Below are 26,965 nucleotides of genomic sequence, written 5' to 3' on the forward strand. Positions count from 1 at the left end.
CTTCCTATAAACATAGTGGCAACGTTCCTCTCTAGCAATTTTCTACAGTACAGTTTAAGTGAAAAAGATATTGGACTGAAATTACTGGAGATCAGTGTCCTCTTTTTATGTATGACTAATCACCTAAAGATAGTAAAATTTTCTTTAGTTTTGTTATCCGATTAGGACTTCATTATAACTGTATGTCTAAACAAGGGACGAAATTCCTCTCATTCCACAGATACAAAGTGCTTAATGCCAGTGCTATCCCAGAGGGACAGTTCATTGACAGCAAGAAGGCTTCTGAGAAGCTTCTGGGGTCAATCGATGTGGACCACACACAGTACAAATTTGGCCACACTAAGGTACAAACCCTCCTTGACTCACTCACTGCATGTCCGTGCTGTGCTCTACCCAACCACGATGTGCTGCAATGTTCCCTTTCTCAAGGTGTTCTTCAAAGCTGGGCTGCTGGGACTCCTGGAGGAGATGAGGGATGAGAAGCTGGCACAGCTCATCACCCGCACACAGGCCAGGTGCAGGGGCTTCCTGATGAGAGTGGAGTACCAGAGAATGGTGGAGAGGAGGTAGACATTTCTCATCTTCAGCTGAAGTCGCTGTACTTGGGGGAAAGTGTTGACACTCATCATATTGAAAATATTCAATGTACATTCTAATTATGCTTCAGGGAGTCCATCTTTTGCATCCAGTACAATGTTCGGTCCTTCATGAATGTGAAGCACTGGCCCTGGATGAAGCTGTTCTTCAAGATCAAGCCCTTGCTGAAGAGTGCAGAATCTGAGAAGGAGATGGCCAACATGAAAGAAGAGTTTGAGAAAACCAAGGAAGAGCTTGCAAAGTCTGAGGCAAAGAGGAAGGAGTTGGAGGAGAAAATGGTTTCTTTGCTGCAGGAGAAAAACGATCTGCAGCTCCAAGTGCAAGCTGTAAGTATTATTAGTACGTTTCTTCCAGGGAAAAATAAGTCTAAATCCTCTCTCATGCTACGGAACTCTCACACCGCACACTAAATTGCATTAGAAAAATATCTTAAACTGAATCACTAAAGACAAAATTCAGACCACTCCATTTCAACATTATAATATGAAGTTCTAACTTGGGAGTGACCTACAGGTATGTTTTTCCTTGCAAACTCACAATATAAAGTCCAGCTGTAGCTACCAGAGATTTAGCATATACAGTTAACAGAGTCTGGAGAGCAATTCAGTTGACTACTTAATCTGGTTTTATTCATGGTTTTATTTTATTGCCTAAATAAAAAAGCCTTATGTAATTTCTTATGATACATGGTATCTCACCTGTTGTCCTGCAGCTACTACTCTAGGAAGACACAAATATCTTCTGCATCCTAGCTGTCAACTTTATGTGTGTCTCAATTGTCCTTTGGAAGATCAAAAGATTTGGCAGCATTTACACAATGCTCTTTTTTCTGAAGTGTCTTCTTCACAGCTTCAAAATAAAGTCAAGTTCAAATTGAAACCACCAATTGCATCTAGATTATACACCAATTTATCTGTAACAAAGAAGATGAATTCTTAGTCAATCTTGTCAAGAAAAGCTGCTTACAGACATAAACCAAAAAGATCTGTGCACAATTATATTTAGTTATTAACTTTCAGGGAAAGTAAGCAAAATCATTACTAAAAATAAGTGGGTTAGATATTTAGACATCTATAAATACAGCAAGAGAAAGTACAAGATGACAGTAAAAAAATAAATAGAATAAAAACCTACTCTAATTTAAAACAGGTTCTGAAAAATCATTTCCCACAACATAAAAAAAAATAATAATTTCATGTTTCTTTTTTCAGCAGGAAACACGCTTTTTCTATTTAGTTTCACTAAAACTTGAGATTTGCAAAAATCCTATGTTTCTCTAACAGGAAGCTGATGCTTTGGCTGATGCTGAGGAAAGATGTGACCAGCTCATCAAAACCAAAATCCAACTGGAAGCCAAAATTAAGGAGGTCACTGAAAGGGCTGAAGATGAAGAAGAAATTAATGCTGAGCTGACAGCCAAGAAGAGGAAACTGGAGGATGAATGTTCAGAGCTGAAGAAAGATATTGATGACCTTGAGTTAACACTGGCCAAGGTTGAGAAGGAAAAACATGCCACGGAAAACAAGGTATGAGGCAGAACCTGTCACTCATGCTTCAGAAAAGAGCACTGTGCTACTACTGGACTTCTGTAGCTGCTTCCTTTCTTCTCCTTTCTTCTCAAAGGTGAAAAACCTCACAGAGGAGATGGCAGCCCTGGATGAGACCATTGCCAAGCTGACAAAAGAAAAGAAAGCCCTCCAAGAGGCCCATCAGCAGACACTGGACGACCTGCAGGCAGAAGAGGACAAAGTCAATACGCTGACCAAAGCGAAGACCAAGCTGGAGCAGCAAGTGGACGATGTAAGCACGATTGCCCAGAAGAACAGGACAGGTATGGAGTTAGACCTGGCTGGCAGAGCACTGATGGTCTCATTTGTTGTAGCTGGAAGGGTCCCTGGAGCAAGAGAAGAAACTGCGCATGGACCTTGAGAGAGCTAAGAGGAAACTGGAAGGAGACCTGAAGCTGGCCCATGACAGCATAATGGATTTGGAAAACGATAAGCAGCAGCTGGATGAGAAACTAAAGAAGTAAGTGTGGCCGTGGGGCACCTGAACATTGGGCTGGTGCACTTGTCTTTTATCTTTGAGCTCTAACATGGTTTGCTTTGCTTTGCCCAAAGGAAAGACTTTGAAATCAGCCAGATCCAGAGCAAAACTGAGGATGAACAAGCCCTGGGCATGCAGTTACAGAAGAAGATCAAGGAGCTGCAGGCAAGTCTCTGTTCCTCCCCCTCTCTCACCCAGTCTCAGGTCCAGAAGGAGGAGGGCCTGGGTGTGAAGGGTCCCTAATGTTCCCCAGGCTCGTATAGAGGAACTGGAGGAGGAAATTGAGGCTGAACGTGCCTCTCGGGCAAAGGCAGAGAAGCATCGGGCTGACCTCTCGAGGGAGCTCGAGGAGATCAGCGAGCGCCTGGAAGAAGCAGGAGGGGCTACTGCAGCTCAGATCGATATGAACAAGAAGCGCGAGGCAGAATTTCAGAAGATGCGCCGCGACCTCGAAGAGGCCACGCTGCAGCACGAAGCCACGGCTGCCGCCCTGCGGAAGAAGCACGCGGACAGCACAGCTGAGCTTGGGGAGCAGATCGACAACCTGCAACGAGTGAAGCAGAAGCTGGAGAAGGAGAAGAGTGAGCTGAAGATGGAGATTGACGACTTGGCCAGTAACATGGAGTCTGTCTCCAAAGCCAAGGTACACCAATACCTTATAGTGTCATCGACTCAGTGGAATTCTATACAACTTCTTGCACCTGCTAGTATTCAGAGTGTGAATGGTTAAACCCTCCCCTTCTGTATGTTGATACACAGGCAAACCTGGAGAAGATGTGTCGCACTTTGGAAGATCAGTTAAGTGAGATTAAGACAAAAGAAGAAGAGCATCAGCGCATGATCAATGACCTCAACGCTCAAAGAGCTCGTCTGCAGACAGAATCAGGTAAGACATACACAGCTCAGATGTGCAAATGAATAATGTCAGAGTTAGTGCAGAAATGACCCTTCTGGGCACATGGTCTGTTCAACATGTTTTGTCTCCCCTGTAATGAGAAATGCATGAAATGGGATCACAAGCTCCTGCAAGGTCTGCTAACTACCTGGTTTTACAGCCCTAAATGTCCACAATATTGTCATCAATGTCAATCAAAGGCACGTGTATCTGCAAACTTTCCTAGGTGAATATTCACGTCAGGTGGAGGAGAAGGACGCTTTGGTTTCTCAGCTGTCAAGAGGCAAGCAGGCATTCACCCAACAGATTGAGGAACTCAAGAGGCACTTAGAGGAAGAGATAAAGGTGAGAAGGCTCTATCATAAACATATAAAATCACAGAATCAACAGGATGAGAGGAGGAAAAATAACCACTTAGGTAAATGTGAGCAAACTTCTCACATGCTGAGCCGAGCAGCTCCAGTGCCAGTACCATCTGCAGTGGAGCACTCCAGTGAGGTGCACAGAGGAGTTTCTTCAATCTGAGGAACCTCTCTGAGAGCCAAGAGGACTGTCAGGAGCCTGCAGCTTGTGCAACAGCAGCTGATGAGACCTGGGCAGGGCCGGAAGCAACAGCGGCCCAGCCCACCCCTCACAGGGGAAAGCCCTTAGGGAGCAGAAGCAATCTGGAGCACTGTGAAAAGGGCAGGAAAGCAGGACGTGGCTTTTCAGCCAGGGCGTGGTGTTCCAGCAGGGGTGTGGTGTTCCAGCAGGGGTGTGGCACAGCAGTTCAGGCAGAAAAGTGTGCAGGAAAGGCGCCGAAGCTCTGCTAGCTGGACCAGGGAGAAATGGTAACCACCCAGCAGGGAGCACGGCCTCTCTAAGCTCTGCACCCACCATGGCTGATGCAGCTCCTCTATGACTATCCCACCTTCCCAGGTGCCATCACAAAATAGGTATGAGGTTCTGCAAGTGGAACCAAACAATAATGAGAATGATGGTTCATCTAGTTTGGAGGTGTCACCGAGGTGAAGTTGGCCTACACCCTGCATCAGAACTGCTTCCATAAAGAAAAAAAGATGAGTCATTGTCATAACAGACTCCCTTCTGAAGGGAAAAGAAGGCCCAATATGCAGTCCAGACCCATTTGGTGGGGAAGTCTGCTGCCTCCCTGGAGCCTGAGTTAAAGATGTGAAAAGAAAATTTCCTACCCTGGTATGGCCCTCAGATTATTATTGATTTTTCAGGGAGGCAGTGATAACGTTGCAACACAAAGTCCGAGGGCAATCAAGAGAGGCTCAAGGCCTTGGGACGACTGGTTAAGGGATCAGAAGCACAAGTAGTGTTCTTCACCATCCTTCCAGTTGCAGAGAATGATGAGTGAAGAAACAAGAAGATCCAGCAGACCAATACCTGGCTCCGAGCCTGGTGACACCAATAGAATTTTGGAGTTTTTGATCATGGATTGGTCTACACTACACCAGGCGTGCTAGTGACAAACAGGGTACATCTGTCTTGATGGGGGACAAGGATCTTTGTACAGGAGTTACCAGGACTCATTGAAAGAGCTTTAAACTAGACTTGAAGGGAGAAAGGGATAAAACGAGGCTCACCAGAGCTAAGCCTGGTGGTGGCGTTCTAATGTTTGAGGGACGATATACTAGCAAGGTCCTTTGGTCTGCCATCTCAGTGGAGGTAGAAGATGGGGATCCATGCGGCAGCAAAGATGCAAGAGTTATTGATGTGTTAGAAACCATGAAAGTGCCTGAGAATGATCACCACAGAAACATGGTGGGATGAGTTGTACAACTGGAGTCCTGCAATAGATGGCTATAAACTCTTCAGAGGGATAGGCAAGGAAGGAGAGGTGGTGGGGTAGCCCTGTACGTTAGGGAGAGTTTTGATTGTCTAGTGCTTAATGATGGTGATGACAGGGTTGAGTGATTATGAGTAAGAACCAGGAGAAGGGTCAGCAAGGCAGATATCATGGTGGGAGCCTGTTTTAGACCACTCAACTAGGATGACGAGGCAGACCAAATATTCTATAAGCAACTGGGAGAAGTCTCACAATCACTAGCTCTGGTTCTTGTGGGGGACTTGAACAAGCAGAGATGAAACAGTCCAAGAGGTTCCTGAAGTGTGTGGAAGATAACTTCCTGACACAGCTGGTGAGTGAGCCAACTAGGGAAGGTGCCCTGCTGGACCAGTTGTTTGTGAACAGAGAGGGCTTGAGAGTGATGTGACGGTTGGAAGCCATCTTGGGCAGAGTGATCATGAAATGATAGAGTTTTTGATTCCTGGAGAAGTAAGGAGAGGGGTCTGCAAAACTGCTACCTTGGACTTCTAGAGGGCAGACTTTGGCAGTCTAAGGTTAATGACTGGACGAGATGATCTTGAAGGTTTCTTCCAACCTGAACAATTCAATGATTCTATTAGCTTTGATCTGCCTTCCCTGTAGCCTATTGATTAATTCTTTTGCAAATTCCCAGAGATTCCTTTCTCATTCAGTAGCTTGCCATCACTCACAGCAGAATAATCCAATGTCCATCAACATGGGAGATTTCCTAGGATATTTACATTCATTGTTGCACTACTATTTTTCCTCCAGGCCAAGAATGCCCTGGCCCATGGCTTGCAGTCTGCTCGCCACGACTGTGACTTGCTCCGGGAACAATATGAGGAGGAGCAGGAAGCCAAGGGGGAGCTGCAGCGTGCCCTGTCCAAGGCCAACAGCGAAGTGGCCCAGTGGAGAACCAAATACGAGACGGATGCCATTCAGCGTACGGAGGAGCTGGAGGAGGCCAAGTACGTGGGAATGTGGGGAAGGCTGGCAGAGACTAAGAATGGAAATTTGAGGAGACCACTGTGGTATTGTCAGGAAGAAGTCAATATTCTGCTTTGGGGTGGGGTGCCAGAAGAGAGAGAATATAACCAAAAGCAGGAATGCGTTGAGGGAAAGCAGAAGCAACAAAGCTCTTCAGACACCCAATGGCAGCAAGATGACAGTGTGAATAGCAGAGTGAACAGCAGAGAGTGAATTACTGTAGACCAGGATGCAGACATAGAAAGTGGCTGGCTGGGAGAGGTCCTGCACCTCTGTGTAAATGGGGATCACACACTACCCAATGGCTAAGTGTACTCTTGTAAAAAACACACTGGCTGCACACCACAGGCTCCCGTTTGTTTCCTCACCTGGACCTGTGCTTACCACCTCCCAGGAAGAAGCTGGCACAGCGCCTGCAGGATGCAGAGGAACACGTTGAAGCCGTCAATGCCAAATGTGCCTCCCTGGAAAAGACAAAGCAGAGGCTGCAGAACGAGGTGGAGGACCTGATGATTGATGTGGAGCGATCCAATGCTGCCTGCGCGGCTCTGGATAAGAAGCAGAAGAACTTTGACAAGGTCTTTTGGGCTCCAGCCCTGGGCTTCCTGGGCAGAGCATCCCCTCCTGATTGCCACATCCATACTGAGACCCTGTTTCTCTTCAGATCCTGGCAGAGTGGAAGCAGAAGTATGAGGAAACGCAGGCTGAGCTGGAAGCCTCCCAGAAGGAGTCTCGCTCTCTCAGCACGGAGCTGTTTAAGATGAAGAATGCCTATGAGGAGTCCTTGGACCACCTGGAAACACTGAAGCGTGAGAACAAGAACTTGCAACGTAAGTCCCTGTCCCTCTGCTCCTGGCAGGGCTTTCTCACAACCCACCACTACCCACCGCTCTCCACGGGTCTGTGCCTGCAGGTCTGCAAAGTTGCCCATGACCTTGGTGTGACAGGGCCCTTCCCATTAGACTCTTTCCCTGACCATGCCATTGGTCTTTGTTCCCACAGAGGAGATTGCTGACCTCACGGAGCAGATTGCCGAGGGAGGAAAGGCGATTCATGAGCTGGAGAAAGTCAAGAAACAGATTGAGCAGGAGAAATCTGAACTCCAAGCCTCCCTGGAGGAAGCTGAGGTACAGCCTTCTGTTTTTAATTGTTTACTTACAGCAAGGTTTAGCAACCTCGGATACCATTTATGAAATTAGATACATTGAGAATAAACTCCAGGCACAGGAAGCAGGGGATTTTGGATACCATTAAAGTCTTTGTATATACAGGAATCCTTTTTTTTTCCTTTTCTGCAGTCTCAGACCTCATGCTGTACATTATTCTTCAAGAGAATAGTTCATATAAAGTTACTGATATTGTTATTTGTATAATTAACATATTTTTTCATGATGTCTGCACTAAAAATCGAAGCAATGGGAAAATATGGCTGAAAAATATTTGGTCCCCCTCTGTTCTGGCTGGGGCATGCAACCAGATGAGATTTCCTGAAATAGTCTGTAATTACCTAGAACGCGAGCAGTTTTATCAACATTACAAATGTTTGTGTGCACTTGTCCAGGCCTCCCTGGAACATGAAGAGGGGAAGATCCTGCGCCTCCAACTTGAGCTCAACCAGGTGAAGTCTGAGATTGACAGGAAGATAGCAGAGAAAGATGAGGAGATTGACCAGCTGAAGAGAAACCACCTCCGAGTTGTGGAGTCCATGCAGAGCACCCTGGATGCTGAGATCAGGAGCAGGAATGAAGCCCTGCGGCTGAAGAAGAAGATGGAGGGAGACCTGAATGAAATGGAGATCCAGCTGAGCCATGCCAACCGCCAGGCTGCAGAGGCACAAAAGAACCTGAGAAATGCACAAGCAGTGCTGAAGGTATGAGACAACGAAACAGGAGCTCGCTGGTTTCTGAAAGAACTAAAAGTTTTCCTGTTCTACTATGCTATCGTTTCTACACTGATGCAAAAACAGAAAATAGGAAAAATACACCTCACAGTCTGTCTTGTCTCTCTTTCTAGGATACACAAATACACTTGGATGATGCTCTCAGGTCACAGGAAGACCTGAAGGAGCAAGTGGCCATGGTGGAGCGCAGAGCAAACCTGCTGCAGGCTGAAGTTGAGGAGCTCCGGGCAGCCCTGGAGCAGACGGAGCGGTCGAGGAAAGTGGCTGAGCAGGAGCTGCTGGATGCAAGTGAGCGTGTGCAGCTCCTCCATACCCAGGTCAGTGTATAAATATATTCAGTATTTATACTTTTGCTCCATGCATACAAAATAACTGAAGACTGGCTGAACTGCAACAGTATTTTGTAAAATGCATTGTAATTTTCACAGTATGGAAAATAAATATTAAAAGTGATTTTCAGCTGCTGATATAATATGAATTCCACTAAAACTACAGTGCAGATGCCTTAAAAGTACTAAATTCAGAGAGATATGTGAAGTTCTTACTCTATGACTTAAATGAGTTGAACAGCTTTCACATCTGCACTTCAGACTGTAAAGTCAAACTTAGGTTGATCATTAGGAACACACTGATCCTGTCATTCACATCATTTAACAATGTCTTTATAATTATTCTATAGCACCATTTAAAATTTTACTGTCACTAGATAGAAAATGAGAAGGAAAGATTATGTCTTTTTTTTTTTTTTTTGTAAGTCTAAAGTCCTTCTCTGCTACTGAAGCACATCACAGCTGAGAAACTAACAGCTACCACAGGAGCTCCTTTAGAACAGAATCCCATATGACCTGATGGCACAGTTAATATAAAAACCCAATATTTATGCAATGTAATTATATGATATTGCGAGCTAACAAAAGCAAAATTGGGATCTTGATGCTTTTAAACAGAACACCAGCTTGATCAACACCAAGAAGAAGCTGGAAACAGACATTTCCCAAATTCAGAGTGAAATGGAGGATACGATCCAGGAAGCCCGCAACGCTGAAGAGAAGGCCAAGAAGGCCATCACAGATGTGAGTTGGGGACTCCTTTCACCACTGATAGTGGATACATTCTCCCCCTAAATGTCTCCAGCCCCAAAATGGCTTTGATCCTTTGCTTTCCAGGCAGCCATGATGGCAGAAGAGCTGAAGAAGGAGCAGGACACCAGTGCTCACCTGGAGAGGATGAAGAAGAACCTGGACCAGACAGTGAAGGACCTGCAGCACCGTCTGGATGAGGCCGAGCAGTTGGCTCTGAAGGGAGGCAAGAAGCAAATCCAGAAGCTGGAGGCCAGAGTGCGTAGGCCTTTTGTTTGGGCATGATTGAGCGTGTCACATAAATAACCACCAGGGAAGCTCCAAAAATGGGCTTCTTGTTGCAGGTGCGGGAGCTGGAAGGGGAGGTGGATGCTGAGCAGAAGCGCAGCGCTGAAGCCGTGAAGGGTGTGCGCAAGTACGAGAGGAGGGTGAAGGAGCTGACCTACCAGGTAATGCCAGAGGATTCTTTGTGTTAACACAGTCTTCCTCCAGGAAGTCAAAATGTTTGCACATTGCCTTCCAGAGGGACACAGTAAACAGGATTTTGTCCTCTGTCTTTCTAGACAGCAATGCTCCATAAGGAATGTTAGTCCTTCTGTTTCACATTTATGAATTTTAGAGAAAGAGGCAAACAAGTGTTTCTATTACTTGCCATTTTTTGTAGTCTGAGGAAGATCGGAAGAATGTTCTCAGGCTGCAGGATCTGGTGGACAAGCTGCAAATGAAAGTGAAGTCCTACAAGAGGCAAGCTGAGGAAGCTGTAAGTACCACTCTGACAAAGGCCAGACTTCCTTCTGGTTGAGGTGGAATTCTGTGTGGATGTTTTCTTCTGTCCAACATTTTGAAACCTGAACTGTTTGATGCGTTTGCTGCTACAAGACAAGGGAGAATGTAAAAGTAAGAATTGCTGGTTTGGGGAGGAACTATATTTTCCCATGTCTATTTTTTTTTCCCTAAGCCTCTCTTCCCGCCTCTATTTCTTCCTTCCTACCCTACCCTGGGTGTCAAAAGCAGCTGTTAATCTGCCTATCCAGGACTGCCATGAACTCTGCCTAGACTGTGCTGTGTGTAATGTGGCCACGGCCTTTTGACTCTCTGATGTTCTTTTCTGTTCTGGCACACTTATTTCCCTGAGCAGCTTCTTACCTTGGTTTTGAACCTGCCCTGCTTGCCCAGCTGTGCTATTTCAATTTTTGTTTGCCTAGTTTTCAGATATTTAATATCCACACGCTGCCTGTTTTTTTCACAACTCCCTCTGCCCGCACAGGAGGAGCTGTCCAATGTCAACCTCTCCAAGTTCCGCAAGATCCAGCACGAGCTGGAGGAAGCCGAGGAGCGGGCTGACATTGCAGAGTCGCAGGTCAACAAGCTCCGAGCGAAGAGCCGGGAGTTTCATAAGAAGGTAGAAGAGGAGGAATGAGGGTTTCAAGACTAAAAAGTGACCTGAGAGATGCATAAAATGTAAATCTCTGTGTTGCTTTCTTCTGTAACTGTCATTTATGTCTAGGCAATAAAGAGAGTAGAGACCTTTGCATATGAACTGTGATTAGCCTGCTTTATTTATTTATTCTAGTGTTCATTACTTTTGGAGTACATGTAGACATGTACTTGTTCACGTTTAAAAGTATACAAAATGTACAAAACAGCAATAAATTTTTACATTTGCATATTTAAAAATGCATTAGGAATAATAACAATTATATGGCTTCGCTATTTATCTTGCAATGAGAAGTATGCATTTCTTCGATAGACTAAGATTACATTCTTCCAAGTTATTCTGATGAATTCTTAGGGGGAAAAAAGTAAAAGAGATTATTGTTATTGAGAAATTATGTTTATTTGGTTAGACTTAAGGGTTTCTACTTTGATTCGAGAGACTGAAATTCACTCCGAGCATTAACAAGCAGTCAAACCAATGTGGTGAGATAGTGGTGTGAAGAGATATACCCACTCTCTTTTTCTGAAGCTGTTTTGTTTCATACTTGGCACAAAGCAATAGCCAGCTCACAGATGGGGTGAGTGACAAGAATCCAGAGTTCAAAGACTAAGGAAGAACAGCTAAGGCTGCACAGTCCCAGGCATAGGTAAAACTGAGTATTTTATGGGCAACTGAAAGACAACCGAACATTTATTAAGACAGATAAAGGTGATGGAGTGTGTTGTTTTTTTCATTATAGATACAATAGAGTGTAAAGAAGTAATGTCACAGACAAAAAGAATGAGTTTAAGTGAAAATCACTTTCAAGAACGACAACAGTTTCTACTGAGGTATTAGTATGGTATCAGGGAAGTCTGCTACACTTACCAGAGATTGCATTTGAATATGGATAGGTATTTCTATATCATAAAAAAGAAAAATAGTTCTGGATATTGTATTTTCATGTTGACTTCCCTCATACAGACTGAAGATCAAACACGGTTTTGTGGTTTTGTATTTCTTCAGTAAGCTGTTTGTGAAACAAGAAGAGGTGACAATCTGCCATTGATTTTGCTAAGTAGCAATATTAGAAGCAAATTTTTAAGTGCAAGATAATCATTACAAGCGATAATGGGTTGATTCAGTTTAAAAGAAAGGATACACAAAGTTTGCTTAAATCACCTTTTCAGACAATAAGGAAATTTTTTTAACATAAAAATTGATGAACATAAAAGTTTAGAATGTAAGAGGTGCAGCAACCATCAACAGTGGACAGGAATGTTTTACTTCTGTTGATGTACTTATATTTAACTGCCTTCTATAGAAATCAAACATTGTTTCATAATGAAATACATGTTCTGAGTGAGATTCATCTGTCATATTCTGATGCAGAGTAGACACTTATCAAAGAGTTTATCTCATCTCACTGCTTCCTTTCACTATTCCCTGCATGCATGCTTGCTGTACGGAGACCTGCAAAAGAGTCTCTGTGAAAAGCGAACATACTCTTCAGTGTTTTCTGTATTCTCCACATTCTGATATGCACAGACAACTTGTCTGTGCTTGGACATTAAGAGGGATGAAAGAGTATCATCTGCCTCTCCTGAAGAAGCAGCACCAAGAGAAGGAAGTCCTGTATTAGAAGGAGTCCCTGAAGAAAGATGCCCTTTCTTCAGAAATGAGAGGAAGATAGAACAGGTCTTCCCTGACAGGTCAAGCCCAGCCAGCCAGTGTTGCATGCAGCGATCCTGGGAGAAGATGGACTGTTAGGTATGGAATACTGCTTTCCCCATCTAGTAGTAAAGGAAAGAGATCAGTCATGCACCCACAGTAACCTTTACAGGTATAAATCTTGGGAAGGACCCTATGGTCAAGAACACTACAAGAGATACCCTGCAACAAGGTCCCCAAATATATCAACAATCCTCAAATATAATGACATGAGGAAAAGGAATGAAGCTGCATCAGGGGAAGTTTGGACATAGGACAAGGTTCTTCACTGAGAGGGTGGTTGGTCACTGGAACAGGCTCCCCAGAGAACTGGTCACGGCACCAAGCCTGTCAGAGTTCAGGGAGTGTCTGGACAACACACTCAGTCATATGATTTAGTTTTAGGTAGTCCTGCAAAGAGCAGGGATTTGCACTCAATGATCCTAATGGATCCCTTCCAGCTTGAGATATTCTATGATTCTACGATTGACAATTTTGTGCACCTCATGGTTGAGAAATTGCACTGATCATCTTCAGGAGACTCACTGACCCTGATAGTAAAGACAGAGCAAAGACAGCCCAGTTGGAGTACTGAATAATATGATAAGGGAGAAGTAGGCTGGAAGAGCACCAACACTGGCAGATTTCTGCATTGCAACAGAATCTCTGTAAGATGGCAAAAAAAATATGTATCTTGTCCTAGCTAAGAACACGCCCTTGCCCCTGTTTCCCTATGTGCATGCCCTCCTGCTCAATGACTAGTTCTCAACACAGGCCAAGTCCCAGCCAACTTCAGATATACTCCTAAGCAATTCCAGTCAAAGTTCAAGGAATGTCGTGAAAATGCCTAAGAATAACAGTCCTTTCTTCAAGCTATTACATCATGGGAACACTCTATAATGTTGGACAGTAAAGTTGGACAGAAGCACAGCTGGATGGTCAGCTTACTGGGACAACTGAGTGAGGACTATCAAATATACACAGTACATATCTCACATGTAGCAGTTTACATGTACCACCAAAGCAGGGAAAAGGTGCTCAGTGGAGAACTGTCTTGTACTGTTCAATTGCAAGAGGCAATTACCATGGCTTGTCATCCAAAAATCATAAAGTAAATCAGCCAATCATCATAGCCATATGTTTTGGCAGCAAGCAATGCTGTCTTAGAATCACAGAATCATAGAATGGTTTGGTTTGGAAGAGACCTTAAAGTTCATCGAGTTCCAACCCCCCTGCCACGGGCAGGGACACCCTCCACTACACCAGGTTGCTCAAAGCCTCATCCAACCTGGCCTTGAACACTTCCAGGGATGGGGCATCCACAACTTCTCTGGGCAACCTGTTCCAGTGCCTCACCACCCTCAATGTAAAAAATTTCTTCCTTAGATCTAATTTAAATCTATCCTTTTTCTGTTTAAAGCCATTGCCCCATGTCCTGTCACTATACACCCATGTAAAAAGTCCCTCTCCAGCTTTCTTGTAGGCCCCCTTGAGGTACTGGAGGACTGCTATAATATCTCCCTGGAGCCTTCTCTTCTCCAGGCTGAACAACCTCAACTCTCTCAGCCTATCTTCAGAGAAGAGGTGCTCCAGCCCTCAGATCATTTTTGTGGCCTCCTCTAGACTCGCTCCAACAGCTCCATGTCCTTCTTGTGTTGGGGACCCCAGAGCTGAATCATAGAATCATAGAATCATAGAATGGTTAGGGCTGGAAGGGATCTTCAAAGGTCATCTAGTCCAACCCCCCTGCAAGGAACAAGGACATCTCCAACTGGATCAGGTTGCTCAGGGCCTCGTCCAACCTGGCCTTGAACGTCTCCAGGGATGGAGCATCCACCACCTCTCTGGGCAACCTGTTCCAGTGTTCTACAACTCTCATGGTAAAAAATTTTTTCCTAATATCCAACCTGAATCTACCTCCCTCTATTTTAAAACCATTACCCCTTGTCCTATCACAACAGGCCCTCCTGAACAGCCTCTCCCCATCTTTCTTGTAGGCCCCTTGAGGTACTGGAAGACCGCTATAAGGTCACCCCGGAGCCTCCTCTTCTCCAGGCTGAACAGCCACGACTCTTTCAGCCTGTCCTCACAGGAAAGGTGCTCCAGACCTCTTATCATCTTCGTGGCCCTCCTCTGGACCCTCTCCAACTGGTCCATGTCCTTCTTATGTTGGGGGCTCCAGAATTGGATGCAATACTCCAGGTGAGGTCTCACGAGGGCAGAGTAGAGGGGGAGAATCACCTCTCTCGACCTGCTGGCCACGCTCCTCTTGATGAAGCCCAGGATGCAGTTGGCCTTCTGGGCCGCAAGAGCACATTGCTGGCTCATATTGAGCTTCTCGTCCACCAGTACTCCCAAGTCCTCCTCAGGGCTGCTCTCGATCCATTCTCTGCCCAGTCTGTATTTGTGCCTGGGATTGCCATGACCCAGATGTAGGACCTTGCACTTGGCCTGGTTGAACTTCATGACGTTGGCACGGGCCCACCTCTCCAGCCTGTTGAGGTCCCTCTGGATGGCATCCCTCCCTTCCAGCGTGTCGACGCCACCACACAGCTTGGTGTCATCGGCGAACTTGCTGAGGGTGCACTCCATGCCACTGTCCACGTCACCGACAAAGATGTTGAAGAGGGCCGGGCCCAACACGGACCCCTGAGGGACGCCACTCGTGACCGGTCTCCACTTGGACATCGAGCCGTTGACCACTACTCTCTGAGTGCGGTCATTGAGCCAATTCCTTATCCACCGAGTGGTCCATCCATCAAACCCATGCCTCTCTAGTTTAGAGAGAAGAATGTCGTGCGGGACAGTGTCAAAAGCTTTGCACAAGTCCAGGTAGATGATATCCGTTGGTTGACCCTTGTCCACCAATGCTGTCACCCCATCATAAAAGGCCACCAAGTTGGTCAGGCACGATCTGCCTTTGGTGAAGCCATGTTGGCTGTCACCCACCACCTCCTTGCTCTCCATGTGCCTTAGCATGGTTCCCAGGAGTATCTGCTCCATGACCTTGCCAGGCACAGAGGTGAGGCTGACCGGCCTGTAGTTGCCCGGGTCCTCCTTGTTCCCCTTTTTAAAAATGGGGGTTATGTTCCCTCTCTTCCAGTCATCGGGGACCTCGCCAGACCGCCACGACTTCTCAAATACAATGGCCAGTGGCTTGGCAACTTCATCCGCCAGTTCCTTCAGGACCCGCGGATGGATCTCATCAGGTCCCATGGACTTGTGCACCTTCAAGTTCCTCAGATGTTCCTGAACCTGCTCTTCAAGTACAGTGGGTGGTGGTTCATCCTCACAGTCCCTGCTAGTTCTTTCCACAGCTTGGGCGGTAAGACAAGAGGCTTTATCAGTGAAGACTGAGGCAAAAAAGTCATTGAGTAACTCAGCCTTCTCTATGTCCCGGGTAACCAGAGCACCAGTATCCTTCCGGAGGGGGCCTACGTTCTCCTTGGACTTCCTTTTGTCCCCTACATACCTATAGAAGCTTCTCTTATTGCTTTTTATATCCCTTGCCAAATTTAATTCCTTCAGGGCTTTAGCCTTCCTCACCTGATCTCTGGTCACTCGTACAGCTTCTCTGTATTCCTCCCAGGCTATCTGTCTCCGCTTCCACCCTCTATAGGCTAACCTCTTCATTTTCAGTTGGTCCAGGAGCTCCTTGCTCATCCATGCGGGCTTCCTGGTCTTTTTGCCCGACTTGTTCTTCATCGGGATGCACCTCTGCTGAGCTTGGAGGAGGTGCTCCTTGAATGTGGACCAGCTTTCCTGGGCCCCTCATCCCTCCAGGGCTGCCTCCCACGGCACTTTGCCCATCAGGTCCTTGAAGAGTCCGAAGTCCGCCTTCTTGAAGTCTAGGGCACGGAGCTTGCTGTATAGTTTCCTTGCTGCCCCATGGATCTTGAACTCCACCGTGTCGTGGTCACTGCAGCCAAGATACGTAAGAGAAGGAAAGTATCAAGGGAGATTCCTGGGAGCACATCTGTTCTCTGAATTGTCTCTACAAGCAAAATAGTCACTTTAAGGAGATCCCCGCTCAGGCCAGTCTTTTAAAAGTCTCCTGTTCTCACAAACCAAAGTCCTTACTCTGAAATATCTTGTGTTCTCTAGAGTGTAGGGGACCAGCAGAGACTGGATTCTCTGAAGAATATAAAGGGACACTGTGACCATGGCTGGAGGCTCTTTCTACCACACAGTGTGGGAACACAGCAGAGCCAGGCTGGATAAAGGAGTGATAATTGCCACAGCCTCTGGAATCAGATCCCTTTCACCACAGGGAAGACTCTCTGGTTGAATAAGGGGCAGAAACCACAGGATGATTTTCCTCAAGCACCTCATTTGTTTTTCACACTGTATTCCTATTTATTTCACAAACTCCTTGGAGGACTGATGAGTGTCTGAGAACTGGTGGGCATTTGATTTAGGCATCATAGTATATTTAATCTGTTTATAATTTGAGTCAAGCCCTCCCCTACTTTTCTAGGAGTCTTTACACTTTCTCTCTCTGTCGAGCAAAAGTCTGTTGCAGAGCCATATGCAATATGGGCCTTGGAAACAGTGGTTTTACCGATGTCCAGATCTGTAGCAAAGTTTAGCTGCCTCCTCACAAAAGAGGAGTGACATGGCAGTGACAGTTGCTGTTGATCATTCACTTCTAGATAATATGTCAGCCAAGCAAGCTGGTCTTCTCTGTCAGATGCAGTGCCAATGTCTTATCACACAGGTCCACCACTATCTTCCTGTCTACACAATAAGCTCCAGGGCAGGGAAGCCTCCAGACTGGGCAGTTGCTTAAAAAATTTAGTTCTTTTTCCCTGAATGATCAAGGCAAAGCCTTGACACCAGATGGAAGGAGTCTGTGCTCATTACCTTGACAGCTAAGGCCAGCACTGTGGTCAGATATTAGGCTTCCAGCCATCCACAAGATATCAGGTGGAGAGAAGGGGGTGATGAATTCATTCCCCTCATAGCAGGCAGGGGAGGCTGCTGCACTATGCCAAGATCCTCTATGAGCAAAATGATCTGACCCTTTACTCAGCCCACAGGTTCACTTCAAGCCTTGGGACTACTGGCTCTGCCTGTCCTACTCAGGTCCACCAACTCTCTTGCCTTCTCTCTCCCCTCCTCTCCTCACCCCTTCCACTCACCTTCTTCTGTCCACAGGCTAACCCTCTTGCCTGTTTCTTGTCATTCTCAACAGATCAGGCCTGTTAGTTTTCCTAAGAACACATTATTAGCCCAAAACATAATATTTTGTCTTAAGCTGAACTAGACATTCAACATTTACATGTCAATTGCAAATGTAACAAGATAAAGTACAGCACTGACTGTGTAAGGTGTCTAACTACTGATCAGACTGTACAGACACGCAAGTAAATCAGATGGTTCGAGAATATATTCAATGCATCTAAGGGCTCTGTTAATTAGAAGTGAAGCTGCATAGGGATTCCTGTTACTGCTAAATAAATTTGCTTTTGCCAAGCTACAGAGAAAGAGTGTGAGATTGACTTGGTTGGTATTTTTGGCATACATGACAAGCTTTAGCAGCCACCTCAAACTTGCTGTTTATTTAAAGCAAGTGCTAAACATCTTTGGCCATCCCACCAGAATTATCAATCCCTTGCTGACCTTCATGTGTCCTTTTTGGATATCTTTTCTAATCCTTCAACCAGCCTTTAAGTGCTGTAAAAAACCACTGCCTTCAAACACTAAGAGTTCTTAACAAAACATGTTAATAACATTTGGGCAGCAGAAGACAGCTGGAGTTAGGAAAGGACACTACTCTGTCCATTTTAGAAATGGTAGTTCAGGATTCACCGTAGCTGAGCATCTCTGGTACTCTTAGTGCCCCCTTGAACCCTTCAGGTTATCGTGGCACCCTTTGTACGAGCAGAACCTGTTTTCCCTGTGACACTGGTAATGCCAAAACAAAACCCAGCTGCAGGGAGAAGCACCGCCCATTGCAGCATTTGTAAGTGCAGTAACATAGTCCCTGCTATTCTAAGGGTTCATCAGAGACATCATGGTTTGTGGTACCAGCCACATTTCAGAACGGGCGGCAGGGGGTGAACAGGCTGTGCTGGTAATACACTTACACGTTTGGCCATGTGCCAGGCGAGAGATCATTTTTCTTACCCCCTGTCGTGGCTCACCTGCGTCCAGCCCCTCTACCACAAAAGCAGGGCATGGGAGGAGAGCAGCAGGAGGCAGGCAGCTGTGGTCAAACACAGCAGGAGAGAGGCGAAGCCTCCGTCAGTGCCAATGACCATCCGTCAGTGGGGCAATGGCCATCACCCTGATAGGCTTTTGAGTACAGGGGCCCTGCCAGGAAAAGTGTGCAGGGAGGTAGGCCCCTGGATGCCAGCTACGAGCTGGTTTTAAAACCCCTTTTGGTGGTCTATTCAGCTCTCTGGTAACTTCAGTAGTTCCCTTTCTCTTTTCATTGTTTTTTCAGCCTCCACCACCCCGTGCTCTGCCACGATGCCTCACACCCAGCACCTGCCCAAGCTCTGTCCTGCTCCCCTCTCCATGGCACAGCCCACGCAGGACTGGGCAGGGCCCTGCTAATGCCAGAGCTGTCCTTGTGGCAGTGTGCATGGCAGCATGGGTGCTGCTCGTACTGCTGGAGCCCCACAGAACGTCCACACTGCAGCCACCCCCTCTGGGGTCTTCTGCTTAGATGTGGTGCCTGTCCAGGTTGGCTGCAACTCCTGGGTTGGGACAGCAGGATGAGGGAGGGAGGCATGGCGTGAGCCTGTCAGAGGAAAGGGATGAAGAAAACTATTGTGACGTGACACTTAAAGATTTAGTCCTTTCTTCTACCCGTCAGAAATGACATTGCCTATGTAGTACTGGTGACAGTAGACACGAAAGTGTCAGTGACATCAATAGTCACCGAGACAACTTCTGGAGTATGCCTAAAATGGGAAACAATTTATTTTGTCCTCTATATGAGTTTATTCTTTTTTTTATGGAATGCATCATATATAAGCTAGTCTTTATGCCCTTTCAGTTTGCAGTAGTTTGTTCAGTGAACATTTAACAGCAATCAGTTACAATAGCTCTCCAGCTGACATTTATCAGGGATCACGATTTATCATTGTTGATGTCTTGGAAAGCTGCATTGTTAGCCCAAACTGAACATGGTGTAAAGGTAAACCATGAACTAGTTATAATGCAAAGGAGACATTTTTATCGGCATAGTTTTTGCCATTATGCTTAATAAGCAAAACTTGTCCTTTATAAGTGCCTCGAATGTTTTCCTTTTGAAGAAGCCACCACCTTTCAACAGGTCTGAGAGCTGGCTGAAGAGGCTGCTCAGGGCTCCCATTACACTGTGGCCTCTCTAGGAGGATTTATAGGTTCCTCGGTGCTCAGACAACTGCTACTTCCCATTTCTCAAGGAGCAGCGCAGCAATTTGAGCTTTAGTAACTGTTGCTTGTGTGGACCCCCTCAGAATGAATAAAGGGGCAAACTGAGTAGGAATTGGCCACAAGGAGAGGGGAATTTCATTGATGGATAGATGTGCAGTACTAGGTTTGGATTTGTTACATGTGTGGGTGAGATTCAATTCCAAACTCAAATACCTTCATTTAGCCATCTTCATGCCTAAATGAATATGTAGGTGAGTGAGCTGAACGTCTAAACTCCATTGTAGACACTACTATTAGAGTCAAGCAACTGTTTCAGTTCACTGTGTGGTAGGCTACCACATTAGGACAACTGAATCATTCTCCAGACTCCATTAGCTCGAACTTCATCACTGACAATGGCATCTCAGACACCTCGCTCACAGGTACGAGAGCATGTCTGCATGTAGCTTGTTGTGAAGGGTTGTTGTTGATGGGAGACGAGCAACTGAGTGTATGCAGTAGGAGGGCTATACTTATGCAGGTAGTAGGAAGGGAGTTGCAGTGGATTTAGCAGAAAAGGAGAGGCCCTGAGAGAACATTATAACTGTCAAAAAATGCTAAAATACCTTTTATGAAAGGCTGCGAGTACTTATGGCTACTTTTGTTCTGCTTGATTGAAACAAACCAATTGCATTAAAGCAAAAGATTTCCTGGTATTTTGGGGGAGGAAAAAAATTCATTTTTTATGAGCTGCCACAATTGATTTTTTTTAATTTTAACATTTTTTTTTTTTTTTACTATGAAAGGTAGCAAAATAAATTTCATACAAGGCTTAATCCTCCAGACACACATACACATACATGTACACACACACTTTTTTCTTAACCTCCAGCTATTACTTGTCTATATTTTTTCCAAGTTTTTCCAATTCAGAAAGTCACAGTTTCAGGTTTAGTTTTTTTTTGACGGCTACAGAGTTTTTTCAAATTAAGAAAACTTTGCTCTTAAAATGACAAAAAGAAAAAAGCAAAAGCAAGAATACATACAGATGGAAAACAAACAAAAAAAAAAAAGTAAAAACAGACCAAGAAAACGTTACAGGTTGTGGAAATTTTCATTTTCAATGTAATTTTGAAAAATACTTTGAAAATTATTTCTCATAAGTCCTTTTGAGTCTTCAAAAAGTTATCCATGATTCTTTTTCTATTTGAAAAAATCTTGCTAATAAAGGTTTTTAGCCAACTGTCAGCTTTATGCCAGTATTACATATGACTGTGGGAAAACCATGAGTTTTTCTTTCTTTTTTTGCAGCCAATTTTAATCCGGGTCAAAACTGCATGCACCAGTTCATTGAAGTTCACAATGAATTCCAGTTCTCAGACAATGTAATTGCATTAAAGACATAAAAGCAGTGCTGTTTTATACCCAGCTGAGGATCTAGCTGTTAGGGTTAAATCATAGGCCTCCGTCTTATTCTTCAGTGTGAATTTACTCCAAATGTGAAGCTGACCTCTGCCAATTTCCTCCCCACCCCCAGGATTACAATGCCATCACAGACACACAGTCAGCTGAGAGAAGAGGAGGAAGGAATTTCCTCACTTTCTTATCCAGACTTCTGAGTAGGTGATGTTAAGAGGGAGTGGAGGACAACAGGTGCTGTAAGTGGGGAGGCAGTATGCTATGGGATCAGGTGAAGCTGCTGAGATGGGATTCAGTTCAGATTGCCTCATTTCTCATAGGAAACATGATTTGGAAAGTGAAGACCAACACAAGAAAAAAACCCAAACACTAATCAAGATCTGTTGCATGGGGATGAACTTGTTTCTCAATAAAGTGAAGGGTTCCGCTGCCTACTTCACCACTCCTCTCCTTGTGCTGTTGCAGAACATGTGTAACCCTCTCCTTAATCTGGGTAGGGAACATCCCAGGGATCAGAGCAGTAGATTGGCTTTTTTCACATACTAGCATAAATTTCAGCTCCTTCTAACAATAGCTGCCTCTCTTCCAGGCTGGCATAGGACACGACTGTTTCTCTCCTAGAGAACATAAATTTACTAATCCTTACCTCCATCTAGCACATTTATCCTGCAAAAGTAGAGCTGAATTACTTCCCTATGTGGAAACAGCACCTATTTCTCCTGCTTCCAGTGGCATGCATATCTTAAGTTTAGTACAACAGTTCCATAGTCCTGTTCACACAATCTTTGAAACCTTTCAGCCCTGGAAACAACAGTTGGATTTCTATGCTTTTCCTCTAGGATCTAACTCTATGACTTTCTTAAGGGCTTCTATCTTCATCTCTAAACTTAACTTGTTTTGCCCTTTTATTGGTCCTTGTGTCCATGTTGACTTGCTGTTATCCCCTTGGAATCACTCCCCTATTTACTTCCTCTTCCTTAACCACATATCCTTCCTTACCACTGCCTCATCCTTCTTCTCTTCTCTTGCTTTGCCTTTGGTCCATTTTACTGCTTGGTCATTCACATCTTCCCTTGATTCTCACTCCTGCAACTTCTGTTCCTATTCAGATACTTCTTCTTGCACTGGGATTTCCTTCTTTTAACAATGACCCTGCATCTCAGTAGAACCCTTCATGTTTTTCCAGATTGCAGACTCAGAGCATTTGCAGCATGCAGGAGCCTGTGCGCTCATTTATCCATCTCTACATGTTTCCTATTACAATACAGTAACTCTTGCTCTTCACTTTCTCTGTTCGAGTCAGTATCTGATGGATTACAGGACCAATGTAGCCCCTTTCATCTCCTTTAGCACACCCTCCTGCTTCCCTGCCTTCTCAGGCTCTCTTGTCAAATTATTTATAGGAGATTGATTCACAGACCTGTTATGTCTAATTATATCCATTCACTTCTAATATGAATGGCAATTCTGCTAAGAGTTAAGATTGCCAAAAATGTTTTGACCTAAGAGAGAGGAGGTGGTGGCTACATATGCAGATCAGACCCTATAAAAGTACCCCGGGATCAGTGTGTCTTGTCCTTCCTCAGAAATCTCTAAGGTAAGAGTGTCAGAGGCTTTGGACTGGGGAGGGAGGGGATGAAGGGAAACTGGCCCTGCATTCCACAAGCACCAGTGCATTCCTACAGACGCTCACATTCATTCAATGAGGGACTGCCAGTGTCAGCTGGGATTTTCAGTCTGCTTTCAAGGCATCCACATGTTTTCTGTCTATACATTTCCTCTGGAATTCTGTGCAGCAGTAAGAAGGAAGTTTTAAATTCTATTGTATAGTACTGACCAGCTTCCAGTCTGCAAGACATTCATCTTGTCTCACAAAAGGTAAGATCTTGATTTTTCACTCTTTAGGGACAGACAGAGATGCTCTAAGGTAGGACTTCCAAGCAGGTGTGCTGGCAATCCCTGTATTCCTTATATTTATGCCCATTGTATAAATACAGTACAAGAATTGGGCAGGATTGCCAATATCCTTGCCGCAAGATTCGTGAAGATAGTGGTCTTAAAAGTTCTGATCACTGCTGCATTGCCCACATTCTTCCCAGTATTCTTCTGTAGAAAGCGGTTTCCTACATTAACAGACATTAGGTCCTAAGCTTAGGAGAAATTGTCCTAAGAAGAAAAACTCCATCAGAAAGTAGTTTCCAATTACTTGCCCATGAATTAAATATATTCTTGAAGAAAAAAATTATCTTCTCTCTTTTTTTTTTTTTGCATTTATCTCAAACTTCAAGAGCCACTGTCACTAGCTGTGAAGAAACAGGAAAAGACATAAATATTTAAATAATGAATAATGTTAATATTTTCTCTTTTCTCAGGGAAGCTTGGGAATGGGGTTAGAATGTTGCATATCAAAACATCAAAGCACTAAAAAAAAAGCATTTCAGACTGAGTGTCCTTATAAGCTTGCTTGTGCCTATGAAAATATTGCACAATTGTGATATAATTATATAAGCAAATATTAATAATCACAGGGAAATGAAGAAAGAATAATACCTACCTGGATAACTAGAAAAAGAGAGACGGAACAGCAACTAAATTCATAGTTTCAAACATTTACACCTAGGAAAATTAACTGTTCATATTTACTTTTTATATTAATTTACATTAATTTTGTCAAATATTGTCACTGTAATATATCCCTCAAAATTATAAAATGTCAACAACCTATCATGTGTAAAGAATATAACTAGCATGCTTTGAATAAGTGCAGGAGAGTTAGCATACCATTGATTTCAGGAAAAGTCATATAAAACAGTCAAAAGAAAATAGTCATCAAATACTTTAAGACGGAAATCTACCGACACATTATGTATCTATTATATACTAACATAATGTGTACTAAACTACTATCTATACTTACATTGTAGTAATACTATAAAACTACATTGTAATAATAGCATACAATACCTATACAAATATACAATATATATGCAATATACATAATACACATTAATATACTATAATACATACTGACATAGTATAAATATATATAATATAATAATAATAATTATATTAATAATAAATAAATAAATAAATAATATATAATATATATAATAAATATATATAATATTATATATATATAATAATATATATAATATGCTGGTATTACTCCTGTTAGGAATCTCGTCAGGAGATGTGAGATACTATGGGCAATGATAAAACTGATGGTGAAAGGCTGGGTCCCTTTTACAACCTTAGGAGTTATTTTATGAAATGGTCTCGTTTGACTAATAACACTTTAATAAAGTGGAAAATCATGTGGTTAGAAACAAAACCATCAGTCAGGGGATTGTGCCCATGCATTTGATTTGGTAACGCTAAGTTTTGTCATAAAGTCTGTCTTTGCTGGCTAAGGAAGCAAAGCAATTTTTCTCATATGTAATCAGTGGAATATTGAGTGGAACGAGTTTTGTAATGTACAAAAATACTGAGATCATTATTAAAATATTACTTCTGTTACGCTGGCCATACTGCAATATTGAGGTTGCTAAATGGTAAAGGGTTCAGAAAAGAGTTTTTAAAACAGTCTATGTTCAGAATATCTGTCCTGCAATCAAAGTGAAACTGTTTCTCAAGGAAAAGCTAACAATTATTGATTTTCACCTGGAGGTCTTCCACAGGTGAAAGTATTGATAGAGAAATGAGCTTCTTCATTTATTCAGAAAAGCTACTTGTAATCCAAATTGTTCGTGATGAATATAGACAAAATTAGGCTAAAAAAAAAAAAACACGTAACAAGCTTCACAATTGGAGAAACTTCTCAGTCAATACAATTGTTTGGCAATAATAAACAGAGTTACTGATAATTTTTTTCAAATAGCAGTGAATGAATGCAAGATTACTTGGTCTCTGTTATGAAAAAGATCAAAGTGGAGAGTATCAGCTTTGTTTGTTAGAAGATGGATCTATGGAATAATTGAAATATTTGACAACTTGGGTTATTTTATCTCAATGGAATGTCTTTAATGAGAAGTACTAATAATGTTAGCTCTCTACATATCCAGTGTACTGTGCATCTTCCAGTGTTTTATTGTAAACAAATCTCATAGTCTGAAACGTGCTAAAAAAAAAAAAAAAAAAGACACAAGAGGGCTTTCACAATTATGAAATTGAGAATATCTACTGAGTGCGGTGAACCTTGGAAAGGATCTCTTTATCCTGTTAATTCCACAAATGCAAAAAAAAAACAACAGAAACAAACAAACAGAAACAAACAAACACAGAAAGCATTCCTGTGTAAATGCAGTCATCCAGTAGGCCTGGAGATCTGACTATATAAAACAGAAATAAAGGAAAGAAAATTATAGAACAGAACTCTGAATTGTCAGAAAAATGAAAGAGTCAATTCGATCAGTTGATACATACAGCAGAATATCAAGTAATCCACTGTACTGTAGGAGTGTTTTTTCTTTCACCACTTGCTATTGTAATGCATTTTCTACCCTCATAGACACTTGCTGCATTACCCCTAGTAAACAGCAGCCATGTCGACAGACTCTGAGATGGCCATCTTCGGGGAGGCAGCTCCCTACCTCCGAAAGTCAGAAAAGGAGAGAATCGAGGCCCAGAACAAGCCTTTCGATGCCAAGTCATCTGTCTTTGTGGTACATGCAAAGGAATCCTACGTGAAAAGCACAATCCAGAGTAAAGAAGCAGGAAAGGTCACTGTTAAGACTGAAGGTGGAGAAGTGAGTTAAAAAAAAAATTTGGGTTTGAGAATACAATTTAGTTTTGCTGCGGACTTTTAGATGGCAAGTATGTACCTTTCTTTTCTTTGGCAGACTCTTACCGTGAAGGATGATCAAGTCTTCTCCATGAACCCTCCCAAGTATGACAAAATCGAGGACATGGCCATGATGACCCACCTCCACGAACCCGCTGTGCTGTACAACCTCAAAGAGCGTTATGCAGCCTGGATGATCTACGTAAGTACCAGCAGCAGTCTTCCTTTGGGCAGCTGGGAGCAACTGCTCTGCCAGGCTAAGTGGAAGCCAACGTGCTGTCTCCCTTCCTCGCAGACCTACTCGGGTCTCTTCTGTGTCACTGTCAACCCCTACAAGTGGCTGCCAGTGTACAACCCAGAGGTGGTGTTGGCCTACCGAGGCAAGAAGCGCCAGGAGGCCCCTCCACACATCTTCTCCATCTCTGACAACGCCTATCAGTTCATGTTGACTGGTAAGCTCTTGACCTCCCTCACAGCAATCTAAACCAAAAAGGCCCCTGATCTCACCGGAGCATGTGACAAGCCAGATAAAAACGCCACAGAGATGTTTGACTGAGAACTTGATTGAGCTACGCAGGAATTAATTTAAAATGAAACTGACCCAGAAGCATGCATGGAGTCAGCATTATGTATTATTTGCACTTTATTGTGTGAAATTCTACACTCTCCCACTGCAGAAAAAGTACTTGACTTTGTTTGCTACTTTTTTCCACTGATAGGACAGAAAAAATTTTATTCCATATAATCGTCTATTTTGAATACAAATAGGAAGTTTGATTAGATTTCTTGATAAGAACTATTTGAAGGATAAGAGGGTACACAGCTTGTGTGAGGACCAGATGCCTCTGACAGCTCTATGGATATATTTCAGCATGTACTTTCTACTCTTGGGACCTGGAAGGGAATCAAGTAGTCTTGGAATACTTGGACTACTGTTCTTGAACTTGGGAGAAGCCCTAGCTTCCATTTACA

The 26,965-nt window shown here is 43.7% G+C and overlaps 1 protein-coding gene across 1 annotated transcript in view; it reads left to right on the forward strand.

Moving 5' to 3' along the window:
- The window catches only part of LOC104371534 (uncharacterized), a 57,365-nt gene that overhangs the window by 11,077 nt on the left and 19,323 nt on the right, over positions 1 to 26,965 (forward strand). The window contains exons 18-42 of the mRNA XM_086624335.1: positions 221 to 344; positions 430 to 566; positions 668 to 923; positions 1,881 to 2,123; positions 2,221 to 2,397; positions 2,480 to 2,625; positions 2,718 to 2,808; positions 2,897 to 3,286; positions 3,403 to 3,529; positions 3,765 to 3,883; positions 6,126 to 6,322; positions 6,736 to 6,919; positions 7,006 to 7,171; positions 7,344 to 7,480; positions 7,903 to 8,211; positions 8,355 to 8,558; positions 9,189 to 9,314; positions 9,408 to 9,578; positions 9,665 to 9,769; positions 9,985 to 10,080; positions 10,588 to 10,722; positions 20,147 to 20,237; positions 25,750 to 25,958; positions 26,052 to 26,195; positions 26,289 to 26,445. Of these exons, the coding sequence (XP_086480461.1) occupies positions 221 to 344; positions 430 to 566; positions 668 to 923; positions 1,881 to 2,123; positions 2,221 to 2,397; positions 2,480 to 2,625; positions 2,718 to 2,808; positions 2,897 to 3,286; positions 3,403 to 3,529; positions 3,765 to 3,883; positions 6,126 to 6,322; positions 6,736 to 6,919; positions 7,006 to 7,171; positions 7,344 to 7,480; positions 7,903 to 8,211; positions 8,355 to 8,558; positions 9,189 to 9,314; positions 9,408 to 9,578; positions 9,665 to 9,769; positions 9,985 to 10,080; positions 10,588 to 10,722; positions 20,147 to 20,237; positions 25,750 to 25,958; positions 26,052 to 26,195; positions 26,289 to 26,445 (4,241 nt within the window). The remainder of the gene's footprint in view (positions 1 to 220; positions 345 to 429; positions 567 to 667; positions 924 to 1,880; positions 2,124 to 2,220; positions 2,398 to 2,479; positions 2,626 to 2,717; positions 2,809 to 2,896; positions 3,287 to 3,402; positions 3,530 to 3,764; positions 3,884 to 6,125; positions 6,323 to 6,735; positions 6,920 to 7,005; positions 7,172 to 7,343; positions 7,481 to 7,902; positions 8,212 to 8,354; positions 8,559 to 9,188; positions 9,315 to 9,407; positions 9,579 to 9,664; positions 9,770 to 9,984; positions 10,081 to 10,587; positions 10,723 to 20,146; positions 20,238 to 25,749; positions 25,959 to 26,051; positions 26,196 to 26,288; positions 26,446 to 26,965) is intronic.

Source organism: Tauraco erythrolophus, chromosome 20, assembly GCF_009769465.1.
Source record: "Tauraco erythrolophus isolate bTauEry1 chromosome 20, bTauEry1.pri, whole genome shotgun sequence".
Taxonomy (NCBI): domain Eukaryota; kingdom Metazoa; phylum Chordata; class Aves; order Musophagiformes; family Musophagidae; genus Tauraco; species Tauraco erythrolophus.